The sequence below is a fragment of the Pristis pectinata genome, chromosome 28 (assembly GCF_009764475.1).
Source record: "Pristis pectinata isolate sPriPec2 chromosome 28, sPriPec2.1.pri, whole genome shotgun sequence".
Taxonomy (NCBI): Eukaryota; Metazoa; Chordata; class Chondrichthyes; order Rhinopristiformes; family Pristidae; genus Pristis; species Pristis pectinata.
Window position 1 is genome coordinate 20,129,033 of NC_067432.1, and position 12,670 is coordinate 20,141,702.

A 12,670-nucleotide genomic window follows, 5' to 3' on the forward strand; every position below is an offset into this window, starting at 1 on the left:
CCTCTTCCCAGAAATTAGGTAATTTCAATTTCTAATTATCAGACTTGTCACCAGTACAGCACTGACTAAAAGAATCCCCTAAGCATATAAATTAATCTAAATTTCTTCTGCTTCTGTAATTCAGAATGACATTAGAGTCACAGAGTACTAATCAACAAGCTTCAAAACCTGGGCCTCTGTACCTCCCTCTGCAACTGGATCCTCGACTTCCTTATCGGGAGACCACAGTCAGTACGGATCGGTACTAACCTCCCCTCCTCACTGACAATCAACACAGGTGCACCTCAAGGATGCGTGTTTAGCCCACTGCTCTACTCTCTCTACACTCATGACTGTGTGGCTAGGCACAGCTCAAATGCCATCTATAAATTCGCTGATGACACCACTATTGTTGGCAGAATCTCAGATGGCGATGAGGAGATGTACAGATCGGCTGGTTGAGTGGTGTTGCAACAACCTTGCAATCAACGTCAGCAAGACCAAGGAATTGATTGTGGACTTCAGGAAGGGGAAGTCGGGAGAACACACACTGGTCTTCATTGAGGGGTCAGCAGTGCAAAGGGTGAGCAGCTTCAAGTTCCTGGGCATCAACATCTCAGAGGATCTATCTTGGGCCCAACATATATTCAATCACGAAGAAAGCATGCCAATGGCTCTACTTCATGGGGAGTTTGAGGAGATTTGGTATGTCACCAAAGACTCTTGCAAATTTCTACAGATGTACAGTAGAGAGCATTTTGACTGGTTGCATCACCGCCAGGTATGGTGGCTCCAATGCGCAGGATCGCAAGAGGCTGCAGAGGGTTGTAGACTCTGCCAGCTCCATCACAGATACAACGCTCCCCACCATCGAGGACATCTTCAAGAGGCGGTGCCTCAAGAAGGCAGCATCCATCATTAAGGACCCTCACCACCCGGGATATGCCCTCTTCATGTTACTACCATCGAGGAGGAGCTACAGGAGCCTGAAGACCCGCACTCAATATTTCAGGAACAGCTTCTTCCCCTCCACTATCAGGTTTCTGAACGGTCCATGAACCCATGAATAATACATCGTTATTCCTCTCTTGCACTATTTATTTATTTTTGTAACTTATTGTAATTTTTATGTTTTTATGCCTTGCATTGTACTGCTGCCACAAAACAATAAATTTCATGACATATATCAGTCATAATAGACCTGATTCTGATAGAGTAATTGAGTTATATAGCATGGAAACAGGCCCTTCAGCCCAACTCATCAAGGCATCTATTCAAGCTAGTTCCATTAGCGTGTGTTTGGCCCATGTCTCTCTGAACCTTTTCCATTCATATACCTCTCTATATGTCTTTTAACCATTGTAACTGTACCTGCCTCTAAAGCTTACTCTGGCAGCTTGTTCCATATGCCCACCACCCTTTGTGAAAAAATGACCTCTCAGTTCCCTTTTAAATCTTTCTCCTCTCACCTTAAATCTGTACCATCTAGTTTTAGACTCCCCTACCCTGGGAAAAATACTGTGACCAGCCTCCTAATCTATGCCTCTCATGATTTCATATACCTCTATAAGGTCAGCCTCCTATGTTCCAGGGGAGAAAGTCCCAGCCTATAAATCCTCTCCTTATACCTTAAGCCCTCCAATCCTAGTAACATCCTCATGAATCTTTTCTACACCCTTTCCAGTTTAATGACATACTTTCTATAGCTAGGCGACCAGAACTGTGCAGTCTCACATTAAAAATCTTGTGGCACTGTTCAAAGGAAAATATGATTTGGAGAAGTTCTGGAGCACTCTGTGCAGCTTTTGTTTCTCAGCCAACATTATCAAACACACATTAACTAGTTACCCAGTTTATGTTTTTAAAATATTCCTGGTGCAAACCGGCAGCTGAATTTTCCTTCGTGAGAAAACATACAATTCAAAGTAAGTAATTCTGTGGTGATGTTTTTGGAGGATTCCTGAGTCACGGTATGTCCTTCATTATAATAGACTGATATTATGTACTAGATGCAATCAGAATTTAATGTACAGCTTTTCCATCAACAAATTCATCAAAATTAGCACATTTAAAAAGCTTTAAGAGTTAACTGAAGAAAATAGAGATGGTACTCACTCCTTGTTTTCCTTGAAAGCAGATTACAGGTTGATTTGGTAAGGAAGCCTAGGAAAGAAAGTAATTTTTAGTTTTAAGGAATCTAGCTTTTGAAAATAGTGTCAGAGTTACATGACATGGAAACAGGAACTTCGGACCAATTCGTCCAAAATGATAGGCTAAATTTATCATTGTAGACCGCATTTTTTTGAAATTCATTCACAGGTGTAGATGCTGCTGGCAAGATCTGGTCATTGCCATAGCTCTACTAATCTTTGTTTCAAAAATAATTATAATCCTCCTTACCCCTAGTTTTTAAATTGCACAGTTAGATGCTGATCTGTTGTGAACAATTGATTGGAAACATTTTGTCACTTCCCTGAATAGTTTTCTTTGTCACTTTGAAAATGTTAGTTTATCAATAAAACAGTTGAATATACTCAATATTTTAAAATAATACATATTAGCAAAATGCTTACTTCACTGCTGCCTCACATACTATTCCATTCTTGGAAATGAGTACCTCTGTTGAACAAACATTTCAAGAATCTTACAAGAGAACATGTCTTTTATAAAGAAAACTCCCAACATTCTTTTCACTTTCAATGCAAACAGCATACACACAAAGGCGGTGATTTGCTACCATACTTTCCAGCATGGACGATGGATGCCAAGTAAATTGTTCATCTCTGTGTCAATTATATTCCATTGGCTGCATGAAATCACTGCAATTTTTCAAAGGCATATATTGAAGGTACTTTACAAATTAACAATAAATTATTTCAAACTGTGGAATTGGCATTTATATATTAAGTGAACAAATTCAGTTGGAAAAATTACTTTCAAGTGACAATATTTTTGACATTATTTATCTAATTATTCTATTGATACTTGAAATATTTTCCAAATTTAACTGCTCCATTTACATTTTCAAATACATTTCAAGAATTAGGAGTGGAAAACTATTTTTCACTATTATTTTATTGTGAAGAGCATGAAGATGGGTTGAACCTTATAAAATTCTGGTTCACACTCACTCCTTACACAGCTAAATCATCATAATCACATGCCCATCCAAGACAAAATGGGAATAGTCAGCAATGTAACAATAGTTCAATGTACTGTACACTGGATTATAAAGAACTCAATCGACCCATGTGAAGCTGAACTATTACAAGAAGCGAAGAGATAATGAACTTTTCACTTTATAAATACCTTAAATAGTATGAATGACTTAAGCATGAATATTATTCAGAACCCGATAGCATGAATATTGTTCAAAATATAGAACTATTTTCCCTTCATTAGAGGAGGAGATGAGGGCTTCTATTTAATGTTTCACCTTCAAAATGCTGTCAGAATTACACTCAGCCGTGAACATTCTCTATGAAATGACTGAGATAGATGGGTCACAATGGCATTTCTGTTAAATGTTTTCTATTCTTATCGACAAGAAAATAAACTTCAATGGTTCTGTGTTTATGGATGAATTATTAAATCAAGGTTCTACTGCTTGTTAAATTCTTACTCAACATTCCTATCTCAATTCACATCATGAAAAGAATCAACTCTCATTCATCTCACACCAATCTGACCTCTAAAACAAAAGCCTATTTCTGTGAAATGCTTGAGATATTTTGTTGGAAAAGTATTGAATTCCTATTCTAAATTCCAGTCTTAATGTGCAGAACAGATTATTTATTCAATGAACAGTATGTGTTTCTCTCCCAGATCAGTGCAAGGAATACTAAAATACATTAAGAATTCAGAAAAAAATGTTTTTAGTTTATTAACCTCCACTGGGCAACTTCATCACCACAAAATGTAGAATTAATGTTAGTCTACTGTACATTGAGGTTATCATAATTAGAATCTGAAAAACAAAATCTGGGTCCTTAGCTGCAAAATACATCAAAACCAAATATTTCAATATGAATACTCTTAGATCCTCTGCACGTGCCATTTAGTATGTATACTCAATGTTCTGAACTTCTCCTGAATACAGCTATGATTGATTATATTGCAAGCTAATCTGAAGAACTGTTTACGTTTCCATTTTGCTGAGGCAAAATTTATGAGGAAACATCAAGTAAATCTTCTTAGGCATAAAATCACAGTACAACCTACCAGTAAAATTCTGCAGAATGCACAACTCTTAGATCCACTTCAGATCCTGGGTCAAAAATGTCAGCTCCGAAGAAAAATATTTCTGAAGGTACAATCTTGGCCATCCAACCAACTGCAAATGCTATTACAAATCTTCACAGTAGCTCAAAGAATACTTTATTTCCTAACATAATAGTGAGCCAGAAAAGTAGTTACAGTTTACACAGCAACAGTTAAAATTCACCTCAGAATTTGTGTACTAGAAAATGAAAACAAAAGCCAGCATTTCCCCCATTTGATCCCTTGACCTGTAATAATGGATTTACTTCACAAAATAGAAGGCTAAGAACAAAGGTAGAATCAATTTTGCCTATGATGTTCCTCAAGTCAAATAGTCAGTTTACATTGAGTCTGTATTTAAATAAGCTATGGAATTAAGACTGCAAGCAAAAAAGGGCAATTGCTCTCAGGTAACAAAGAGAAAACTAAGTATGTCAAATATTCAAATACGTGGAGTTAAAATGGGAAGTAACTGAAAATTCATACCGACTTCACAGGTTCATATTGCTAAATGAATCATTTTACCAGAAGTAATAGTCCTAAGTTTCTCTTTCATTCAGTTTGATCTATTAGAAACAGTGAAGTCCCTTAGCTTAAAAATAAGCCAAATTATGGGTGAAGATAAGATATACAGGAGTGTCAACTGAACATTCTGCTTCACCAACATTTTCAAACACTGCTGGAATCTAGCAGTCTTACTACACTGAAGGCTGTTTTATCCCAATTCATGTCACTACCGCTGAAAATTAAGGTGTACAGGTGTCCTATCATGAAGCCAAGTGGTGAAAAGACATTATAATGTAAATGCTATTTAATAAGGAACGTGCAGAAAAAATTAAAGATATTCAAATCAGCCAATTATATTCTACAGAAATGGTTCCTTTCATGCAAGCACAAGACAATTGTCCTGTACATAGTCACACCAATACAGTTTTGTGCTTTGAATATAAAACAGAATCAACACTGAATCCATGGTAAATAAAAACAGAAAACACTGAAACACTCAGTGAGTCAGGCAGTATCTCTTTCCACAGATGCTACCTGAGCTGTTTCCATCACTTTCTGTTTTTATTTCAGATTTACTCCATCTGCATTTTTTTATTTTCACTAAATCAACAGTTATTTAGTTATTTGAGTAATGACTATAGCTAGCCAAAGTACAGCATTATTGCAAAAATACTTCTTTTAATCAAGACATATCTTTGCACCATACTTATTTTCCTTTTTCCAAGTACTTTCTATCTCTTGTCCCAAAAGTATTGACTTCTTACAGGAGCACTGCACCATCTTTCTAAAGTAACTGTGTTCCATGTATGAATCGCAATGGTAATTAGCAGATTTCCATCAGGCAGAGGGACACTGGGTAGAGGGGCTAGAAAGTAAAGGAAGCATTGTTGGCCCCAATGTTATTCTCAGCCCACATATGTGTATATTTCCAACATAGCTGGATGGAAGATTTCCTGATTTTTCTCTCAATATATGAACCTTGAGGGCAGTGGCAGCCTTTTTCATGAAATGCTGCATGAGATGGATTGAATCACCTTTGAATGTGTTTCAAACTACCTTCTGGATCAACTATCAATGGCCTTAACCAGCTGAAGCAAAGGGTAATTCTATCTGTTACAGTTTGACATTTCAACAGCACACCAAGGAAATTTCACCAAGGGCAAAATGATGTGAACTAATTGAAAATTCCAGCTACAAAGCAAATGACAGGACTTCAGATGAAAACCTGAAAGCAACTTGCTCAATATGCAATATTAATCCATTTGAAAACATGATAAGTGATAATAAATTTACCACATAGATTTTTAATAAATGTGGGCTTAAGCAAAACTACTATTCTTCTATAATTTCAATAATTCACAACTTTTCATATTTATTATTCTTGCTCAATTACTTTAGAATTTCATATACTTAAGTTATTTTTAAAGAAGTCATCTCTGGAAATTGTTATACCAGAGACGACAAGTCCTTTCAAACTGTTTACAGATGCTCAAACTTATCTATTTAAAAATGAATCTGATGATTTAGACCTGAAGTTTCAATATAGCTTTTCTCTTGAGATACGGACTAAAATAAAGCAGGAAAAGTGGGCAAATGATAGGTATGAGATTGATAGCATGCGAGAACCAGGAGAGAAAGTAAAAAAGGAAATATGAGAGGAGCGAGAAAAAAACTGACAGCAAACATAAAAGGGAATTACAAAAAGTAGACAAATAAACAATAAGCCGGCAGTAATTGTTTAGGGCACAGCAGAGCAGCAGATAGTGCTGCTGCCAAGCAACTCAAGTAACCAGGGGTTCGATCCTGACATAGGGTATGTGAAGATAGGATGTTCTTCCTTTTCTTTTTCAATCTTTTTATTAGTTTTCAAATTAATACAGATTAATATATAACATCAATGTTTGTACATGTAATACAAAGAGATCAGGAGAACAATCATGGCATAGATAATCATAAAGAGCAATAAAATATAAAAAAATCTGTAGATCCAACGAACTCTTAGTGAATGAATATAATATAAAAGAAAGGAAAGAAAAAGATTTATTATATAAATAAAAAAGAGAAAAAAAACAAATCAATAAGAGAAATTATGAACAATATATCAAGCCAAACTAAGCTAAACAGAAAAATTTCAAAAAAAAAATCAAACAAAAAAAAACTGGACTAAAATTTCTCAGTAGAAACAGAGCAATATTATGTCATCAACTCCGTTCCTCTAAGTTGGAAAGTTATTGAAAGGGGATCTATATCATGTGAAAATATTGAATAAATGGACTCCAAATATCTTCAAATTTAAGTGAGGGATCAACAGTACCAATCCTAATTTTTTCCAAGTCTAAACATGATATAGTTTGAGAGAATCATTAAAGTGGTAGGGGGTATTGGATCCTTCCATTTAAGCAAAATGGATCATCTGGCCATTAATCTAACAAAGGCAATCATACGGTTAGCAGAAGCAGATAAATGGCCAGACTCTATCCTTGGTAACCCAAAAATTGCAGTGATAGGGTGAGGTTGTAAATCAATCTTCAATACATTTGAAATAATGTTAAAAATGTCTTGTCAATATTTTTCCAAAAGAGGACAGGACCAAAACATATGTGTCAAAGAAGACACATTCGATTTACATCTGTCACATATAGGATCTATATGGTGATAAAAACAAGCTAGCTTATCTTTTGACATATGGGTCCTGTGAACTACCTTAAACTGTATCAAAGAGTGTCTGGCACACATTGAAGATGTATTAACTAAATGAAGAATTTTCTTCCAAGTCTCTGTAGGTAAAGATGTCTGGAGTTCGCTTTCCCATTCATTCTTAATTTTGTCCAGTGATTCTGGACGTATTTTCATAATTAAATCATAGATTATTCCTATCAAGCCCTTCTGATAGCACGTTCTTCCTGTGACCATGTGCTCTGTACACCCAGGTGCTTTAGTTTTGTTTCACATCCCAAATACAACCTGGCAAATTAACTGGCTACTGATAATGCAGGTGGGTGGCAGGAGAATTGGTGGGGGGGGGGGCGGGTGGTTAATTGGCACGGAAAACTACAGGGTAAACATAATGGCTGGATCTGAAATAGGCTGAATGGCCTCCTTCTGTGTCGTAAGAAAATATGAGATATGAGTAAAATGAGAGATGAGGCTGATTATGGACCAAAAAGGAGATCTATTCAAGGAAGCAGAGAGCATAACCAAGGTATTAAATGAGTACTTTGTGTCAGTCTTTACCAAGGATCTCAGGAAATGGAAATATAATTGTGACAGTGGATTAACAAACAATTGATAAATAGGTATAATACAAGTCCAGCTGTACACCAAGGGGATAAAACAGCCAGTCCAAAGAGCATACATTCTACATTATTGAGGGTAGGATGGATGGAAATTGCATAGGTATTAATCATAACACCCACAAATACAGGAGTTCTGCCTGAGACCTAGAGTTGTGAAATGTAACATACTTGTTCAAAAATGGATGCAAAGATTAAACCTAGCAACTATAGACCAGTCAATATGGGGGAAGATGTTTCTGATCAATGATCAGAATTAGTGCCACTTGGACCAATGTGCACTGATTAAGGAAGGCAGTCATGGGTTTGTTAAAGGTAAATTGGATTTAAATAATGAGAATTTTTTTTGTTGAGATGACAGCGAGGATCAATGAGGAAAATCCAGTTGATGTGGTGCATATGGCATTTAACAGAAGTGTCACATGTCATCAAGATTGAAGCCCTTGCAATATAAAGAGTAACAGCAGCATGGATAGAAAATTGGCTTGGTGACAGAAAACAGCAATAGTGAACAATTGTTTTGCAGACTTGGGGAAAGTGTACAACAGCGTTCCCTGGGAATTGGTAGTAGATGCAGCTTTCTCATAATGCATAGCAACAACTTGGGCTTGGGCATGCAAGGCAACATTTCCAACTTTACAGATCACATAAGAATAGTGATCTTAGAGAAGGACACTAACTTCAAATAGATGTAGACAGGCTAGTCCAGTGGCAGCCATGTGGCAGCTTAAATTTAATACAGAAAAATGCAATTTTATATTTTGGGAGAAAGAACAAGGAGGCAATAAAAATCTGAGGACAAATTCAAAAAGGGGCACAGGAACAGAGAGATCAAGCAGTATATTTGCATACATTGTTGAAAATGACAGAATAGATTAAGAAAATAGTTTAAAACAGAAATCAAATTGGGTGGTGGCCTTACAGCACAGAACATAAGAGAATGGAGTTAATGAACCTTTATAAAATAGTTCAGTCACAACTGGAGTTTTAGGTCCAGTTCTGAGCGCCACAATTTAGGAAAGACATGAAGATCTTAAATAGCATGCAGGAAATTTACTGAATTAGACTTTGGGAAAGAGACTGGAGATACTGAGATTCATCCTATTAGAACAGAGGTGCTGGAGAGAAAATCTGAGATGTATTTAAAATCATGGAGAGACAAGAGAGAGAAGATGGAGATTAACTGTTCTCATTTTTGGAAGGCTCAGGGATGAGAGGGCCTGGAATGAATATGGTTGGCGAAAGAACCCAAATGACATGACCAAAATATATACAAAAAGCAATTCTGATCTGGAATGCACATCAGCAGCATGGGGGTGGGGGCAGGCAGTGGTATGAGACAATCACAAAGGCAGATTCAATCAGGGTGTTTAGAAGGAACTGGATAAGAACTTGACATAAAAAAAATGCAGGCTTATGTGGAGAGGTTGTAGAGTGTGTGGATGAGATGGATTGCTCAAGCAAAGAGCCAGCATGGACTTCAAGTTAAATGGCCTCCTTTTATTCTGCAAATTTTGAATACTGAAAACATCTGCTCTGCATTTCCAGTTTTTTAAAAATCTAGCATTTACTGTTTATTCTTTTGATGTACTTTTGATACAACTTAGATTGAACATTACAGAAGACAGTAACAGAGACATACAGTGCAGAAGCAGGCCCTTCAACCCATCGTGAAAATCCTGGTCATCAACTATCTATCTATACTAATCCCATTTCTAGCACCTAGCATGAAACATCATGGAATAGAAGGCTACAGGTGCTCATCTTCTACCATTAAAGTGCCTATGAAGTCTACTATTCATTGTATATATGTAACCTAGCCATATTAGTCTTCCTAAAATGCATCACCTCTCATTTTTTCCTATGATTAAATTCCATGTGCCATTTCTATTTATCTCACCAACAGATGAATATCATTCTGTAGTTAAGGACAATCAGCAATTTTGGTGCCACCTGCAAACTTACTAATCATACCTCCTACATTCACATCCAGATCACATATAACAAAGGATCCCAGCACCAATCATTGGTCACAGTCTTCCAATGGCAAAAATAACCCTCCACCATCACATTCTGCCTCCTAACCATCAAGCCAATTTTGAATCTAATATGCCACAATGCTCCAACCCACTGAGATTTCCTTAATTTTGCCCACCAGTGCTAGATTCACCCTTTTAGTTACTTTTTCTTCTAACTAGCCACTCCTCCCCATTACACATTTTATACTCCTGTAGGATCTCTCATTTTCAGTTCTCTAAACGTGCTAAAAGGAACATTTTTTCCTCACCCATCCCTCAATATCTCTTGACACACAGGTGCCTTCAAGATTTACAGCACTGAGGTTGTTATTTCTTAATCACAGACCTGAATTGCAAAAACTCATTCAACCTTCTCAGTTGAAGTGTTCACCTCAACATTCAAGTAAAGTTGTTTGAAACATTGAATATTTTGATGGTAGCCTGTTTTAACTTTCATCAAAGCTCTTACACTTAATTAACTTCCTTGATAAAAGTAACAAGGTACTTATTCCCCTTTTAAAAAACTAATTCAAAAATCCACTCGTGACAGTTAATGCCTGACAACCTGTATATTCCTGATTCCAGGGCCTTTTTTTTTGCTGGGCCGGAGTTTAAAGATCCGTGCAGCAACAAAACAGCCAATTGAAAACAGCTTCTAGTGGAAACTCAGGTTTAATGAACCTGTAGGAAACGTAACCAATTGAAAAACAGGAGCAAATTCTCCAATTGCAGGAGGAATATATTGGGACCTAGGATGTAATTGACCAATGGTTGGTGAGCAGGGCGGGACGGGATGGAAGAGGCTAGCTCAAACTGGCCAATAGGTGAAAAGAGGGGAGTGACCGTAGCTATGTCAGAACTCCAGCAATAACAGTTGTGATCGGTGAGAGGGAATGACTCCGTGCCCATCCACCCCAAGCTGCAGAGCAAGGGGCGAACAAGCAATAGCCGCCCACCATTTTCCAAGGATGTTGGGGCAGACTGGCCCCCATCCCGGAATGGGGGGGGGAAGGGGGAAACAAAAATAAATACCGCCGCAGGGAATAACGCAGAACCTCTGTCTTCACAGCACCCTTGATTTGTATTGGGGAGGGGGGGGGGGGTCGATGGACGGTACATAAAGGGGAATTGAGCGAAGGAGATATGAAGATTAGGGTCTGAAGTGTGGGGGGTGGAGAAGGGGGATTTGAGGGGAGGAGGCGTGAGATTTTGGGTCGGGGAATGGGGAGATTTGAGGCAGAGCAAGTGGAGGGGCAGTGGGGTATGTGCACGGGAGAGCGGGGAGGAGAATGTAAGAAATGAGAATAGAAGAGTGAAGTGGGTAGGAGAGGGGCGGGAGAGAGATGCGTGGAAAAGAGGGAAGATTGTGGTGAGGAGTAGGTGGGGTAGGTTGGTTAGGGAAGATGATGAAGGGCTTGAAGGGGTAGGTGGGATAGGTGGGGAAGGGCTTGGCGGACTTGGGGTAGGTGGAGGAGGAATAGAGGTGGGGCGGGGAGAGGCAAACAGGGAGAAGCGATGGAGGGAGCAAGAAGATGGAGGAGGAAGAGTGCGGGCAGAGATGGTGGGGCAGAGGGCAGAGATGTTGGGGGGCAGAGACGGCAGGGAGGGGGCAAAGATGGTGGGGAGGCAGAGATAGTGGGGGACGGGGGCAGAGATGGTGGTGGGGGAAGGGGGCAGAGAAGTGTCAGGGAAAAGTGAGGGTGTGCGGGTGGGGAGATGCTTCGACACAGGAGAGGGTCTTGGAAGCCCCGGGACCCTGGCGATACGAGAGCCGGGGGGGGAGGGGGAGTGATGCTCCGGGAGCCATGGGGCATCGTTGGAGCACCCATAACCGCTGGCAACCCCCCGCCGCCCCCCCCCCCCCACCAAGCCCCGGTAGGAGGAGGAGGGCAGATCCCCGGGCAGCGGGGCAGCCTCCGCCGGCGGGCTGAGAGGTGTGGGGGAGTGGGACCGGAGCCTGGCACCCCCAGCCCGGCGCTGAAGGAGGTGGATGAGAGAAAGGGTTCGGGTCGCGTTGTCCCAGCCACCGAGGCTCGGCAACAGGTCCCCCCTCCAAAGCCCGGCGCCACTCCGACCCGCCGCCGACTCACCGACAGCCGCTGGTAAGCCTCCAGCGCCCGCAGCGCCGTGTCGGTCAGCTTGACGTGGTAGAGCGACAGCCGCTGTCCCGAGTTGAGCCTCCCGCACGACAGCCCGAAGCGCCGCTCCTCGCCCAGCGCCGCCATCTTACACTGAGCGCCAGCAGCGCCGTCCGCCCGAGTCCCGGCGCTGCCCGCCCGCGCGTCAGCCGCAGCAGCGGGCGCACTCTGCACCCGCGGGACGGGACAACCCAGTGCACAGGCACCGGGGAGGGCAGTGCAACCTGTCACTCAATGCACATGCCCCCGGGAGGGGCAGTGCGACCTGACACTCAATGCACAGGCACCCTGGAGGGGCAGTGCGATGTCACTCAATGCACATGCACCAGGGAAGGGTAGTGCAACCTGTCACTCAATGCACATGCACCCTGGAGGGGTAGTGCGACCTGTCACTTGATGTACATGCACGGGGGAGGGCAGTGCAATTTGGCACTCAATGCCCGGGCACCGGGGAGGGCAGTGGAGCCTGTCACTC

General features: G+C 40.5%; 1 protein-coding gene across 5 annotated transcripts in view; it reads right to left on the reverse strand.

Annotated features, from left to right (window-relative positions):
* The window catches only part of LOC127584086 (RNA polymerase II elongation factor ELL), a 77,938-nt gene extending 65,531 nt beyond the window's left edge, over positions 1–12,407 (reverse strand). For all 5 annotated transcript variants that reach the window (XR_007958341.1, XM_052040645.1, XM_052040643.1 and 2 more), the window contains exons 1-2: positions 12,148–12,407; positions 2,095–2,142 (exon numbers count right to left, since the gene is read on the reverse strand). Coding sequence is in view for 4 of the 5 variants with exons in the window: in XM_052040645.1 (XP_051896605.1) it covers positions 2,095–2,142; positions 12,148–12,282 (183 nt within the window). In the remaining variant the exon portion in view is untranslated. The remainder of the gene's footprint in view (positions 1–2,094; positions 2,143–12,147) is intronic.
* Between the last annotated feature and the right edge of the window lie 263 nt (positions 12,408–12,670).